Consider the following 13,911-nt stretch of genomic DNA (forward strand, 5'->3'; position numbering starts at 1 on the left):
GAGCGGCAATATCTTTTCATCGGTTGCGTAACGCTGTGTGAAAGCTACCTCGTCTGTCGCTCTGCACTAAGCTTCAGGTCTTCTCCGCCACGGTCATTCCCTCCCTTCTCTACGCTTGCGAAACGTGGACCCCCTTAATGGAACATCTTCGCCGGTTAGAAACATTTAGGCTAGCCTGCCTACGATCCATCCTGGGTTTAACAAGGCTGGATTGTGTGAGGAGCTCACAAATCCTTGAAAGATCTGGGCAAGGTCCCATCGGTGAGCTCCTCCAGCAGGCAAGGCTGCGTTGGCTGGGTCATGTAGCCCGCAAGCCCAACCACCACATGCCGAAACAGCTCTTGTTCGGCCGGATCGAGGGGGCTAAACGGGCGCGGCACGGGCTAGAGAAGAGATGGAGTGATGTGGTACAGGAAGACGTGGAGCTGAGTGGACTTGCCGATGACTGGTACCAGCAGTGTCAAGATCGGCCTCTGTGGAGGAGGCTCGTGAAGGACGCTGCTGCTGCTACTGGGCAGTTGGAGGCAGTCGCCCTCCAACAACAACGGAGGGCGGAGGAGCGACGCTCACAACAGCGAGTGGAGCACCGGGTGGCTAAAGCACAGCAAGTTGGCACAGTAGGGAGCACAGGTGGTGCATCTGCCAGTCATCTCAGTCAGCTTAGTCAGTCGACCCGTGGCACCTGGGTCTGCCCCGTGACCTCCTGCCAGCGGGCGTTCGACACTTCACGTGGCCTCAAGGTGCACATAGCCTGGCACAAGCGTCGTGGTGACGTCACCGCCACTTAGTGGCGAATGGCGGTTGTTGTTGTGTGTGAGCGCGCGCGTGTGCGTGTGTGTTTGTGTGTGCAAGCGTGTGTGTGTGTGCGTGTGTGTTTGTGTGTGCGCGTGTTTGTGTGTGTGCAAGCGCGTGTGCGTGTGTGCTCGTCGGTAGCAATGGTGAAACACTCCCCGCGCATGGGGGTGCAGGTGGGGGGGGGCGCAAGGGGGTGCAGGTGGGGGGGGGGCGCAAGGGGGTGCGGGTGGATGGAGTCTACGGCTCCCTATACGAGTCTCTGTCTCTCGCTGCGAGCCTCACGGCCCCCCCCCCCCCGCGCGAGCCAGCCAGCCCACCTGTCACCACCCCCCCCACGAGCCAGCCAGCCCACCTGTCACCCTCCCCCCCGCGAGCCAGCCAGCCCACCTGTCACCCCCCCCCCCCCACGAGCCAGCCCACCTGTCACCACCACCCCCCCCACGAGCCAGCCCACCTGTCACCACCGCCCCCGCGAGCCAGCCAGCCCACCTGTCACCCCCCCCCCACGAGCCAGCCCACCTGTCACCACCCCCCCCCACGAGCCAGCCAGCCCACCTGTCACCACCCCTCCCCCCACGAGCCAGCCCACCTGTCACCACCCCCCCCCCACGAGCCAGCCAGCCCACCTGTCACCACCCCCCCCCCCACGAGCCAGCCCACCTGTCACCACCCCCCCCCCCACGAGCCAGCCCACCTGTCACCCCCCCCCCCCGCGAGCCAGCCAGCCCACCTGTCACCCCCCCCCCCCCACGAGCCAGCCCACCTGTCACCACCCCCCCCCCCCACGAGCCAGCCCACCTGTCACCACCCCCCCCCCCCCACGAGCCAGCCCACCTGTCACCACCCCCCCGCGCGAGGAGTGCGGTCACGACGAGCGCCGCTGCCGCGGCCCCCCCGGCGCCGAGCCACCGCCGTGGTCCCCCCGGGGCCCCCGAGCTGCAGTCGAGGGGCTGCGCCGCGCCGCCCGAGCGTGCCGCCGGCGGTGAGCAGGAGCACACGGAGGCGTTGAACACGAGCAGCGTGGTCTGTGGCGGGCGGCCCGAGTCGGCCACGCTGACGGGGACGAGGTGCTGGCCCCGGGACACCTCGGAGAGCGACACCAGGTCGGCGTGCGTCTCTGTGTGTGGGGGAGGGGGGGGGGAGGGGGAAGGGGAGTGAGATGGTGGTGGGAGGAGGAGGAGGGGGAGGAGGAGGAGGAGGGGAGGGGAGGAGGGGAGGGGGAGGAGGAGGAGGTGGAGGGGGTGGTGGTGGGAGGAGGAGGAGGGGGGGGAGTGAGGTGGTGGTGGGAGGAGGAGGAGGGGGAAGAGGAGGAGGGGGAGGAGGAGGAGGGGGAGGAGGGAGGAGGGGGAGGGGGTGGAGGGAGGGGGTGGTGGTAGGAGGAGGGGGAGGAGAGGGGGGAGGAGGGGATGGAGGAGGGAGGTGGGAGGAGGATGGCCGAGGAGGGGAATGGGAAAGGAGGAGGGGGAAGGAGGAGTGAGGTGGTGGGAGGAGGAGGAGGAGGAGGGAGGGGGGAGGGGGAAGGAGGAGTGAGGTGGTGGGAGGAGGAGGAGGGAGGTGGGAGGAGGATGGCCGAGGAGGGGAATGGGGGAAGAAAAAGGAGGAGGGGGAGGTGGTGGGAGGAAGGAGGAGGGGGGAAGAGGATGGGCGAGGAGGGGGGTGGAGAAGGAGGGAGGGAGGAGGTGAATGAGAAAGGAGGAGGGGGGAAGGAGGAGTGAGGTGGTGGGAGGAGTAGGGGGGGCGGAAGGAGGAGGGGGAGGGAGATCTTTATTCATACAGGAGGAGGAATCCGATGAGCTATGAAGCTCTTTTTTCACAGATGTCCAGTAGGAGCACGGGCTCAGAACGTCACAACAACAACAACACGGTACACAATGAGAGTACAAGGTATAGGAAAGGTAAACACATCACTTAAACATACATGCTAATAAAACTAGGATAGCTACCATGATGTAGATGATCACCCCGAGCTCGCATTTCTCTGACAGTGGCATTCTCTTTGTGCTGTGTGCGCCTTGTGGCGCTGTCCTCTGGTCTCTTAACACCGCTTTGAGACGAGGCTCACAAGAAAAGCTGTCTCTGGTGTGGACCAATCAGCTTCAAAGACAATGCCACGTAGATTATCAGAGCGTGTGTTTTGTTTGCATTCTGACCGCAAGCGTTTGCGGTTAATGCAGACGTGATTCCTTATTAAAGGTTTTTATTTTGGTGTTTTAACAACTTAACACCTGTTTTGTTGCCAAAAAAAATTGGGGGAAAACCCTATTGTCAAAACTAAGATGTTAGTTTATTTTTCTTAACAAGTACTGCCCACTGAGCTGTTAGTTTATTTTTCAGACGCGACCTGGCCTTAACAAATGACAGCTGGCAAACGAAATTTGGGCTCATCGCCATCGTGCGGAATTTCACAGCAGCCAATGAATCGACGTAATCTCAGCGCGCGTGTCTCCAATGTGGAGGGTCAAAAACCGGAGGACCCGGAGAGAGAGACAAAAAAATCACACGGGGAGAAAGAGAAACACGCAAACTACAAATATACAGCAGCAGGCGTCAGGGTCGGGGTCGAACCCACGACCTCCTGTACACCAGGCGAGGTAGTTAACATCTCCTAGCCACCGTGATTATGATGAGATAAAGACAAACTCCAAATATACAGCAGCAGCAGGCGTCAGGGTCGGGATCGAACCCAAGACCTCCTGTATCCTAGGCGAGGTAGTTAACATCTCCTAGCCACCGTGATTATGATGAGATAAAGACAAACTCCAAATATACAGCAGCAGCAGGCGTCAGGGTCGGGATCGACCCAAGACCTCCTGTATCCTAGGCGAGGTAGTTAACATCTCCTAGCCACCGTGATTATGATGAGATAAAGACACAAACTCCAAATATACAGCAGCAGCAGGCGTCAGGGTCTGGGATCGAACCCACGACCTCCTGTACACCAGGCGAGGTAGTTAACATCTCCGAGCCACCGTGATGATGATGAGAGAGAGAGAGAGAGACACGTAAACTCCAAATATACAGCAGCAGCAGGCGTCAGGGTCGGGATCGAACCCACGACCTCCTGTACACCAGGCGAGGTAGTTAACATCTCCTAGCCACCGTGATTATAATGAGATAAAGACAAACTCCAAATATACAGCAGCAGCAGGCGTCAGGGTCGGGATCGAACCCAAGACCTCCTGTATCCTAGGCGAGGTAGTTAACATCTCCTAGCCACCGTAATTATGATGAGATAAAGACACAAACTCCAAATATACAGCAGCAGCAGGCGTCAGGGTCTGGGATCGAACCCACGACCTCCTGTACATCAGGCGAGGTAGTTAACATCTCCGAGCCACCGTGATGATGATGAGAGAGAGAGAGAGAGACACGCAAACTCCAAATATACAGCAGCAGCAGGCGTCAGGGTCGGGATCGAACCCACAACCTCCTGTACACCAGGCGAGGTAGTTAACATCTCCTAGCCACCGTGATGATGATGGTGAGAGAGAGAGACGCGCAAACTCCAAACATACAGCAGCAGGCGTCAGGGCGTACCAGGCGTGGGAGATCACATCGCATCACTGTGGTGTCTTAAATAAGTGTATTTATATAAAGTATATCAATCTTGACTTAAAGCTTTCGTAACTGCAGGAATTCAGTAAAGTCACGTAGATAGGTTCAACTTTCTTTTTTCCTGATGACGACCGCTTGTGTTGCGGTCGAAACGTCGTAGTTTTTTTTGTTATTTTCTTTGAACCTATCAACGTGACTTTACCGAAAGACCCACAGAATATAATGTATATAAGTTCAAATTGCATTTGTACAACAATTCCCCAGGTTTTGGGGAAATGTTGAAGTGGTGATTGTTGGTGATGGTGGTGGTGAAGTCGGTGATGGTGGTGAGGGAATTTATTTACCTATCATCAACAACAACAACCACCATTTGCCACGAAGTGGCGGTGACGTCACCACGACGCTTGTGCCAGGCTATGTGCACGTTGAGGCCACGTGAAGTGTCGAACGCCCGCTGGCAGGAGGTCATGGGACAGACCCAGGTGCCACCGGTCGACTGACTGAGATGACTGGCTGATGCACCACCTGTGCCCCCTACTGTGCCAACTTGCTGTGCTTTAGCCACCCGGCGCTCCGCTCGTTGTTGTGAGCGTCGCTCCTCCTCCCTCCGTTGTTGTTGGAGGGCGACTGCCTCCAACTGCCCAGTAGCGTCCTTCACAAGCCTCCTCCACAGAGGCCGATCTTGACACCGCTGGTACCGGTCATCGGCAAGTCCACTCAGCTCCACATCCTCCTGCACCACTTCACTCCATCTCTTTTCTAAGCCATGCCGCGCCTGTTTAGCCCCCTCGATCCAGCCGAACAAAAGCTGTTTAGGCGTGCGGTGGCTGGGCATGCAGGCTACATAACCCAGCCAACGCAGCCTTGCCTGTCGGAGGAGCTCACCGATGGAGCTTGTCCAGATCTTTCAAGCATATGTGAGCTCCTCACACAATCCAGTCTGGTTAAACCCAGGATGGATCGTAGGCAGGCCAGCCTAAATGTTTCTAACCGGCGAAGATGTTCCATTAGGGGGGTCCACGTTTCGCAAGCGTAGAGAAGGGAGGGAATGATTGTGGTCGAGAAGACCCGAAGCTTCGTGCGGAGCGACAGACCAGGTGGCTTCCACACAGCGTTACGCAATCGATGAAAATATAATGCCGCTCGACTGATTCGGAGTGAGACCTCTGCTGTCAAACCGGAACCGGTTATGAGCACACTGCCCAGGTATGGGAAACTCTCCACTCTCTCCACAACTGCCCCATCACCGATTGAGAGTTGTGGGGGTGGGTGTCCGATGGTACAAAATACCTAGGCAGGTGCTTAGTTTTGGTGGGGCTGATAGTAAGTTCCCATCTCTTAGAGGCACGCTCCAGTCTCAGCAGCAGCGTCTCTAACTCCTCCTCTGAATGAGCAGCTATTACCAAATCATCGGCATACATAACATGGTTTAGCAATAGGGAACCTTCTCTTGACTGCACCCGGGCATCGATCAGCCTCCCATTATATCTGTACCATATGGAGATTCCCCCGGTACAGCTATTGAAGGCTTCACGAACTACGTGGTCAAAATAGATGTTAAATAATGTGAGAGCCAGAGGACATCCCTGTCGCACCCCAAGGTGTACAGGGAATGGCTCTGACTCCCGGCCACGTAGTTTTACCCGGGCCTGCTCACCATCATGAAGGTCCTTAATGATGGTGAGCAGAGAGTCAGGGACTCCGAAAGCACGAAGAACAACCCAGAGCCCAGGCCTACTGATGGTATCATAGGCCTTGACCAGGTCAATAAAGCAGAGATGTAGGTCTTGTTGGAATTCCCTACACCTCTGCTGTAGCAGACGGACAGAAAATATGGCATCTGTGCAGGACCGACCTTTCCTGAAACCACATTGGGGCTCCGCAAGCCTCTCCATCAACACCACCACCTCTACTGCCACCACCTCTAGCATCACCAAAACCACCATTTCAACAACCACTACCATCACCACCATGACCACCACCGCCGTCTCTACCATCACCACAATCGCCACCATCTCTCCCGCCGCCACCATCGCCGCTGCCGCCCCCACCATCACAATCACCATGTCAACAATCGTCGCACCGTCCGCAACCACCACCAGCACCACCTTCACCATCGCCGCCGCCACCATCGCCGCCTCACCGTTGACGACGTCGAGGCGCCAGCTGAGGCGCAGCTTCTCCTCCTCGGTGGGCACCCCGAGGAGGGCGAGGAGGCGCTGCGCAGGCCCCGCGCTCTGCGCGCGGTGGCCCAGCCGGAAGGTGAACGGCCCCGCGTTGCCCGGGAGGTCGTGGGGGTCGGAGGCGACGAGGGTGGCGAGGGAGCGGTTGGCGAGCGAGCCGCGCCCCGTGCACACGAGCGCCCACGCCGGTGACACCGCGGGCGCGTGGTCGTTCTCGTCGGAGAGGCGCAGCAACAGCGTGGCCGTGGACGACGCCGGCGGGTGGCCTGCGGGGTGGTGGGGGCGGCGGGGGGAGGGGGGGGTCATCGTGACTGGGTGCCACGGTGGCTAGGAGATGTTAACTAGCTCGCCTGCTGTGCAGGAGGTCGTGGGTTCAATCCCGACTTATGCCTGCTGCTGCTGTATATTTGGAGTTTGTGTCTCTCATCATCATCATCATCATCACGGTGGCTAGGAGATGTTAACTAGCTCGCCTGGTGTGCAGGAGGTCGTGGGTGCGATCCCGACTGACGATGCCTGCTGTTTATTTGGAGTTTGCGTGTCTCTCTCTCATCATCATCATCATCACGGTGGCTAGGAGATGTTAACTAGCTCGCCTGGTGTGCAGGAGGTCGTGGGTGCGATCCCAACTGACGATGCCTGTTGTTTATTTGGAGTTTGCGTGTCTCTCTCATCATCATCATCATCACGGTGGCTAGGAGATGTTAACTAGCTCGCCTGGTGTGCAGGAGGTCGTGGGTGCGATCCCGACTGACGATGCCTGCTGTTTATTTGGAGTTTGCGTGTCTCTCTCATCATCATCATCATCACGGTGGCTAGGAGATGTTAACTAGCTCGCCTGGTGTGCAGGAGGACGTGGGTGCGATCCCGACTGACGATGCCTGCTGTTTATTTGGAGTTTGCGTGTCTCTCTCTCATCATCATCATCATCATCACGGTGGCTAGGAGATGTTAACTAGCTCGCCTGGTGTGCAGGAGGTCGTCGGTGCGATCCCGACTGACGATGCCTGCTGTTTATTTGGAGTTTGCGTGTCTCTCATCATCATCATCACGGTGACTAGGAGATGTTAACTAGCTCGCCTGGTGTGCAGGAGGTCGTGGGTGCGATCCCGACTGACGATGCCTGTTGTTTATTTGGAGTTTGCGTGTCTCTCTCATCATCATCATCACGGTGGCTAGGAGATGTTAACTAGCTCGCCTGGTGTGCAGGAGGTCGTGGGTTCAATCCCGACTTACGCCTGCTGCTGCTGTATATTTGGAGTTTGTGTGTCTCTCATCATCATCATCATCACGGTGGCTAGGAGATGTTAACTAGCTCGCCTGGTGTGCAGGAGGTCGTGGGGTGCGATCCCAACTGACGATGCCTGCTGTTTATTTGGAGTTTGCGTGTCTCTCATCATCATCATCACGGTGGCTAGGAGATGTTAACTAGCTCGCCTGGTGTGCAGGAGGTCGTGGGTGCGATCCCAACTGACGATGCCTGTTGTTTATTTGGAGTTTGCGTGTCTCTCTCATCATCATCATCATCACGGTGGCTAGGAGATGTTAACTAGCTCGCCTGGTGTGCAGGAGGTCGTGGGTGCGATCCCGACTGACGATGCCTGCTGTTTATTTGGAGTTTGCGTGTCTCTCTCATCATCATCATCATCACGGTGGCTAGGAGATGTTAACTAGCTCGCCTGGTGTGCAGGAGGTCGTGGGTGTGATCCCGACTGACGCCTGCTGCTGTATATTTGGAGTTTGCGTGTGTCTCTCCCCGTAGTCGCGTGGATTTTTCCCCGCACCCTCCCCCTCCCCCCGCACGCGTTTAAGATTATTGGGCTACTATCAATTTCCCGCACGATGACAAAGCCACGTCTCGTTGGGCCAACCATTCGTGCTGGCCTGGTCGCGTGTGGGAGAGAGCTGCATCCCTGCAGTGGGCCTTTACCTGTTAACATTTCGGAGAAAAAAAATTGTTAAATTGTTAGTTTCATTTAGATTGTTATTATGGCTTTTATTTTGAGTCTTCCGCTCGTTTGCCGAGTGGAGCCACGCTGCCGAGTCACAGGACTCGAGTTGAAGAGGGCCCTGCCCCTGAAGCTGACACATTTTGGCGTTTGTCTGCAAGATGATTGCAGCGCACAATTAACGATGATGATGCTGATGACGAGGACGAGTCGTGTTTATTATTCACGTGCGGAGGCCACGCCTTGTGCGAGGGGGCAACGCTCTATCCCCACCCCCGTACCGATGGAATCAACAGACGGCGATGAGTCCACACACTCTGCTGCTGCTGCTGTACCACCACCGCGTGCTACCTGTCAGGGGTACGGCTCCTCCTCGACACCCACCCACGGGAAGGGAGTTTCACAACCCATCTGTGCGTGATCCACCAACCCTGTCTGCTGCATCGACAGCGCTGGGTCACAGGAGCCATGACGTGGTAATTGAGGCGGTGGTGGTGATTGAGGAGGTGGTGGTGATTGATTGAGGTGTGGTGGTGATTGATTGAGGTGGTGGTAGTGATTGAGGTGGTGATTGAGGTGGTGGTGGTGGAGGTGATTGAGGTGGTGGTGATTGAGGTGGTGGTGGAGGTGGTGGAGATTGAGGTGGTGATTGAGGTGGTGATTGAGGTGGTGGTGGTGATTGAGGTGATTGAGGTGGTGGAGGTGGTGGTGATTGAGGTGGTGGTGATTGAGGTGGTGGTGGTGATTGAGGTGATTGAGGTGGTGTTGGTGGTGGAGGTGGTGGTGATTGAGGAGGTGGTGGAGGTGATTGAGGAGGTGGTGGAGGTGGTGGTGATTGAGGTGGTGGAGGTGGTGGTGATTGAGGTGGTGGAGGTGGTGGTGGAGGTGGTGGTGATTGAGGTGGTGGAGGTGGTTGTGGAGGTGGTGGTGGTGGTGGTGGAGGTGGTGGTGGAGGTGGTGGTGGTGGTGGTGGTGATTGAGGTGGTGGTGATTGAGGTGATTGAGGTGGTGGTGGAGGTGGTGGAGATAACTACAGTCAGGCTGACTCCGAGGTTGCTGCTCGCAACCTCGCGTCCCTGCGCCCCCACGTCTCCATGTGCCCGTGTCTCCCCCTGCCCCCCACTCCCACGTGTACCCCCCACGTGCCCCCCACGTCTCCATGTGCCCGTGTCTCCCCCTGCCCCCCCCTCCCACGTGTACCCACCACGTGCCCCCCACGTCTCCATGTGCCCGTGTCTCCCCCTGCCCCCCCCCCCACGTGTACCCCCCACGTGCCCCCCCACGTGCCATTGTCGGTGGCGAGGAACGTGGCCTCGTAGTCGTGGCCGTGGTTGACGTGGACCGACTCGCGGTCGAGCACCGCGGTGGTGGTGACGACGCCGGAGAGGGCGTCCACGCGCAGCCAGCGAGCCGGGTCGCTCAGCACCGAGTAGCTGCCGGGGCGGAGAGACACACAGACAGAACTGTGAGACACGGAGACAGAGAGACACGGAGACAGAGAGACACGGAGACAGACAGACAGAACTGTGAGACACGGAGACAGAGAGACACGGAGACAGAGAGACACGGAGATAGAGAGACACGGAGACAGAGAGACACGGAGATAGAGAGACACGGAGACAGAGAGACACGGAGTCAGAGAGACACGGAGATAGAGAGACACAGAACAGACAGACAGAACTGTGAGACACAGAGAACAGTGAGACACGGAGACAGAGAGACACGGAGACAGAGAGACACAGAACAGACAGACAGAACTGTGAGACACGGAGACAGAGAGACACGGAGACAGAGAGACACGGAGATAGAGAGACACGGAGACAGAGAGACACGGAACAGTGAGACACGGAGACAGAGAGACACGGGGGCGGAGAGAGACAGAACAGTGAGACACGGGGATGGAGAGAGACACAGAACAGTGAGACACGGAGAGAGAGACAGAGAACAGTGAGACACGGAGAGAGACACGGAGAGAGAGACAGAACAGTGAGACACGGAGAGACAGAGAACAGTGAGACACGGAGTCAGAGAGACACAGAACAGTGAGACACGGAGAGAGACACGGAGAGAGAGACACGGGGGCGCAGAGAGCCAGAATTTGTGAGACACGGGGACAGAGAGAAACACGATAATAGCAAGAGAGAGATTGAGTTAACGTGAAACATAATCTGACGTTACCACCACCATCACCTCCACAACCATCATCGCCATCACCACCGACACCGCAACTGCCACCACCACCGCTCCCATACAACCACATCCACCACACCAAAGACAAAGTTCCCCCGTGTAGCCTGTAACAGACTGTAGGAGCAAGTGCTGTTAGCCAGCACCTACGAAGGCCGGAACGGAACACGAGGGGGTGGGTGGCCAACACCGAGGCCCGGCCGCCTTTGTCTCTCAAGTAGTCATGTTTAGACACCGAAGCAGATACTCTTTGAGGCTGAGTCGACCTAGGGGAGTCCCAGGACCGGTTCAGGCAATCGTCACCGGGTGTTGGCCGCAGAGCGAGGAATCGAACTCGGATCGCGGCGGCTCGCAGCGCCGCGTGGTGCTAACCGCTAACACCGCCGCTCTCCTCCGGCACCGCCACTCCCCTCTCGCGCTACCGCGTCCACCGCCTCCCATCGCCGCCGTCGCCAAAACCGCGGCCTCCCCGCGGCCCTCACCGCACGATCTGCTGCTGCGCGTGGTCGGGGTCGCTGGCGTTGAGGCGCGCCACCGTGGCGCCCGGCCGGAGGCCCTCCTGCTGGAGCGCCACCACGGTGGCATTGGGCCCGTGGTGGAACACGGGCGGCTCGTTGGTATCCAGCACCGACACCACGATGGTGGCCGTCGACGCGTGGGGGAGGCGCACGTGGGGCACCAGTGGGGCCAGGTTGTCCGCGCGCACCAGCAGGGCGTGCACGCGCCACGTCTCGTAGTCCAGCGGCTGGGAGGGGGGGGGGGAGTGCTGTGTTAGCGAGCGTGGTGGTGGTGGTGGTGGTGGCGGCGGTGGTGGTGGTGGTGGTGGTGGCGGTGGGGACGTGGTCGTTGGGGGGGTCGTGGGTCTGGAGAGGTGGTTGTGGGGCAGGGGAGGCGGTGGTGGTTGGGGAGGTGGTGGTGATGGTGCTGGGGAATTGGTGGTGGTGGTGGTGGGAAGGTGATGGTTGGGGACGTAGTGGTGGTGGTGGTGGTTGGGGAGGTGGTGGTAGTGGTGCTGGAGTGGTAGTGGCGGTGGCGGTGCGTGAGCCGCGTTACCTGCGCCAGGCCGAGGATGCCGCGGTTGCTGTGTGGCCGCGTGCTCACGTTGAACGTGCCGTCCGTGTCGCCGCTGATGATGGAGAAGGAGACCTCCCAGTTGGCGCTGCCACGCTCGTCCACGTCGCGCACCGTCAGGTTCAGCAGAGGCCTCACCACGTTCTCCTCCACGGACACCTCGAACTGCCCCGGTGGTGGGGGGGGGGCGCGGGGGGGATAAGGGGGGAGATAAAATTATAAAACCATAAACTCTTTTGGATTTTACCAGGTAAGGCCCACGGCTGAGCTACTATGTAACTATTTTTCACAGGGGGGCCTGGCTCTCACAAATGATAACCCAATGAAGCGGCCGCTTATAGTCATCGTGTGGAAATTTTAGAGCAGCGGCCAAATTCTCTAAACGCGTGGCGACGTCGATTCTATTCGCGTGAAGGGAAAAATGCGGAGGACCCGGAGAAAAATCCACGCGAGCACGGGGAGAAAAAGAGAGAGACACGCACACTCCAAATATATAGCCGGCGTCAGGGTCGGGATCGAAGCCACGACCTCCTGTAGACCAGGCGAGGTAGTTAACATCTCATAGCCACTGCGGCGGAGCCGCTGGAGAGACAGCAGGAGAAAGTGTGAGCTAGAAGATGGGGAGACGAGGAGATACACACGAGACGGGAGATGGGGAGAGGGGGCGGAGGAGGAGACGGTGTGAGGGAGGGGGTGTCCCCGTGGTGTCCCCAGGGTGTCCCCGGGGTGTCCCCGTGGTGTCCCCGCGGTGTCCCCGCAGTGTCCCTGGGGTGTCTCCGTGGTGTCCCCAGGGTATCCCCACGGTGTCCCCGGGGTGTCCCCGGGGGTGAAGGTCCAGTACCCGCGTGGTCGGGTGGAAGACGGGTGGGTTGTCGTTGATGTCGGCGATGGTGACGGTGACCGTGCTGCTCCTCACCAGGCCCGAGTCTCCGCCAGCCATGTCCGATACGCTCACCACCAGCTCGTAGGTGAGCGTGGCCAGCGCCTGCACTCGGTGAGGGTGGGGAGACAGGGTGACGGCGCGGTGGCCGCTGTCACGGCGCGTTGGGAGGGGGGGGGGAGGATTCGCGGTTCGGGGCCCGGCGAATGGCCGCGCGGGCCGCCCTGGTAAATATATGTGCGGTGTGCGAGTGCGACATCGCGGCAGGGAACGCCAAAGGTCGGCGTTGAAAATGGGCAAGGCTATCGTGGAGTCCGGCAATTGCCGTTGGCGGCGATCTCCGCTTTTTTTGCCGGGCTCGCCAATCGCTGCACCTCGCGGTCGAGCAGCTGCGGGTCGGAGGTCGTCGTGATGTCGCCGCTGAGGGGGTCGATGGCGAAGCTGACGGCCGAGCGGTTGGCGGGCGGTGGGCGCGGAGGCCCCAGCGAGTAGCGAAGCTCCGCGTTCCCCGTCTCCGGGTTGTCCGGGTCATCCGCCTCCACGTGGATCACGTGGTGACCTGCGTACACGGAGGGAGTGCGGGGCGGGGGGGGGGGAGGCATATTCCCTCGACCGATCAAAACATTTTCAATCTCAATACGCGAGATCTTTGTCTCCGTGAATGTGTCCATCACACCTCCGATAAGCTCCGGTTGACTGCGTACGTTGCGAAAGAAGTTCGAAATACACATATATAATAACAGCACTTGCCCCAACGGTCTGTTGAGGCTACATGGGGGACCTTTGTCTTTGTGTGTGAGTGCGCGCGTTACCGCGGGGTGCGTGCTCGGGCAGCTGCGCGTGGAAGGGCTCATGCTGGAAGCGCGGGCGGTTGTCGTTCTGGTCGAGCACGTGGACGAGCATCACGGTGGGACCCTCCACCACGTCGCCCGAGCGGTTCATCACCGACACCGTCAGCTGTGGGGGATGTGGGGGGGGGGGGGCGGCAGAGGGGCAGGGAGGGGGGGGAGATGGGAGGACATTGAGATGGGAGGATATTGAGATTGGAGGACATTGAGATGGGAGGACATTGAGATTGGACATTGAGATGGGAGGATATTGAGATTGGAGGACATTGAAATTGGAGGACATTGAGATGGGAGGACATTGAGATTGACATTGAGATGGAAGGACATTGAGATTGGACATTGAGATGGGAGGACATTGAATTGGACATTGAGATGGGAGGACATTGAGATGGGAGGACATTGAGATGGCAGGAGATTCAGATGGGAGGACATTGAGATTGGAC

General features: G+C 58.6%; 1 protein-coding gene across 1 annotated transcript in view; it reads right to left on the bottom strand.

Moving 5' to 3' along the window:
* Positions 1-13,911, bottom strand: part of LOC116955978 (cadherin-13-like) — a 47,609-nt gene that overhangs the window by 7,990 nt on the left and 25,708 nt on the right. Inside the window, exons 6-13 of the mRNA XM_076053850.1 lie at positions 13,433-13,577; positions 12,995-13,179; positions 12,582-12,725; positions 11,723-11,905; positions 11,152-11,414; positions 9,770-9,915; positions 6,494-6,799; positions 1,630-1,912 (exon numbers count right to left, since the gene is read on the bottom strand). Coding sequence (XP_075909965.1) covers positions 1,630-1,912; positions 6,494-6,799; positions 9,770-9,915; positions 11,152-11,414; positions 11,723-11,905; positions 12,582-12,725; positions 12,995-13,179; positions 13,433-13,577 — 1,655 coding nt within the window. The remainder of the gene's footprint in view (positions 1-1,629; positions 1,913-6,493; positions 6,800-9,769; positions 9,916-11,151; positions 11,415-11,722; positions 11,906-12,581; positions 12,726-12,994; positions 13,180-13,432; positions 13,578-13,911) is intronic.

The sequence above is a fragment of the Petromyzon marinus genome, chromosome 63 (assembly GCF_048934315.1).
Source record: "Petromyzon marinus isolate PM22_M1 ecotype Great Lakes invasive population chromosome 63, UKy_Petmar_22M1.pri1.0, whole genome shotgun sequence".
Classification (NCBI taxonomy): domain Eukaryota; kingdom Metazoa; phylum Chordata; class Hyperoartia; order Petromyzontiformes; family Petromyzontidae; genus Petromyzon; species Petromyzon marinus.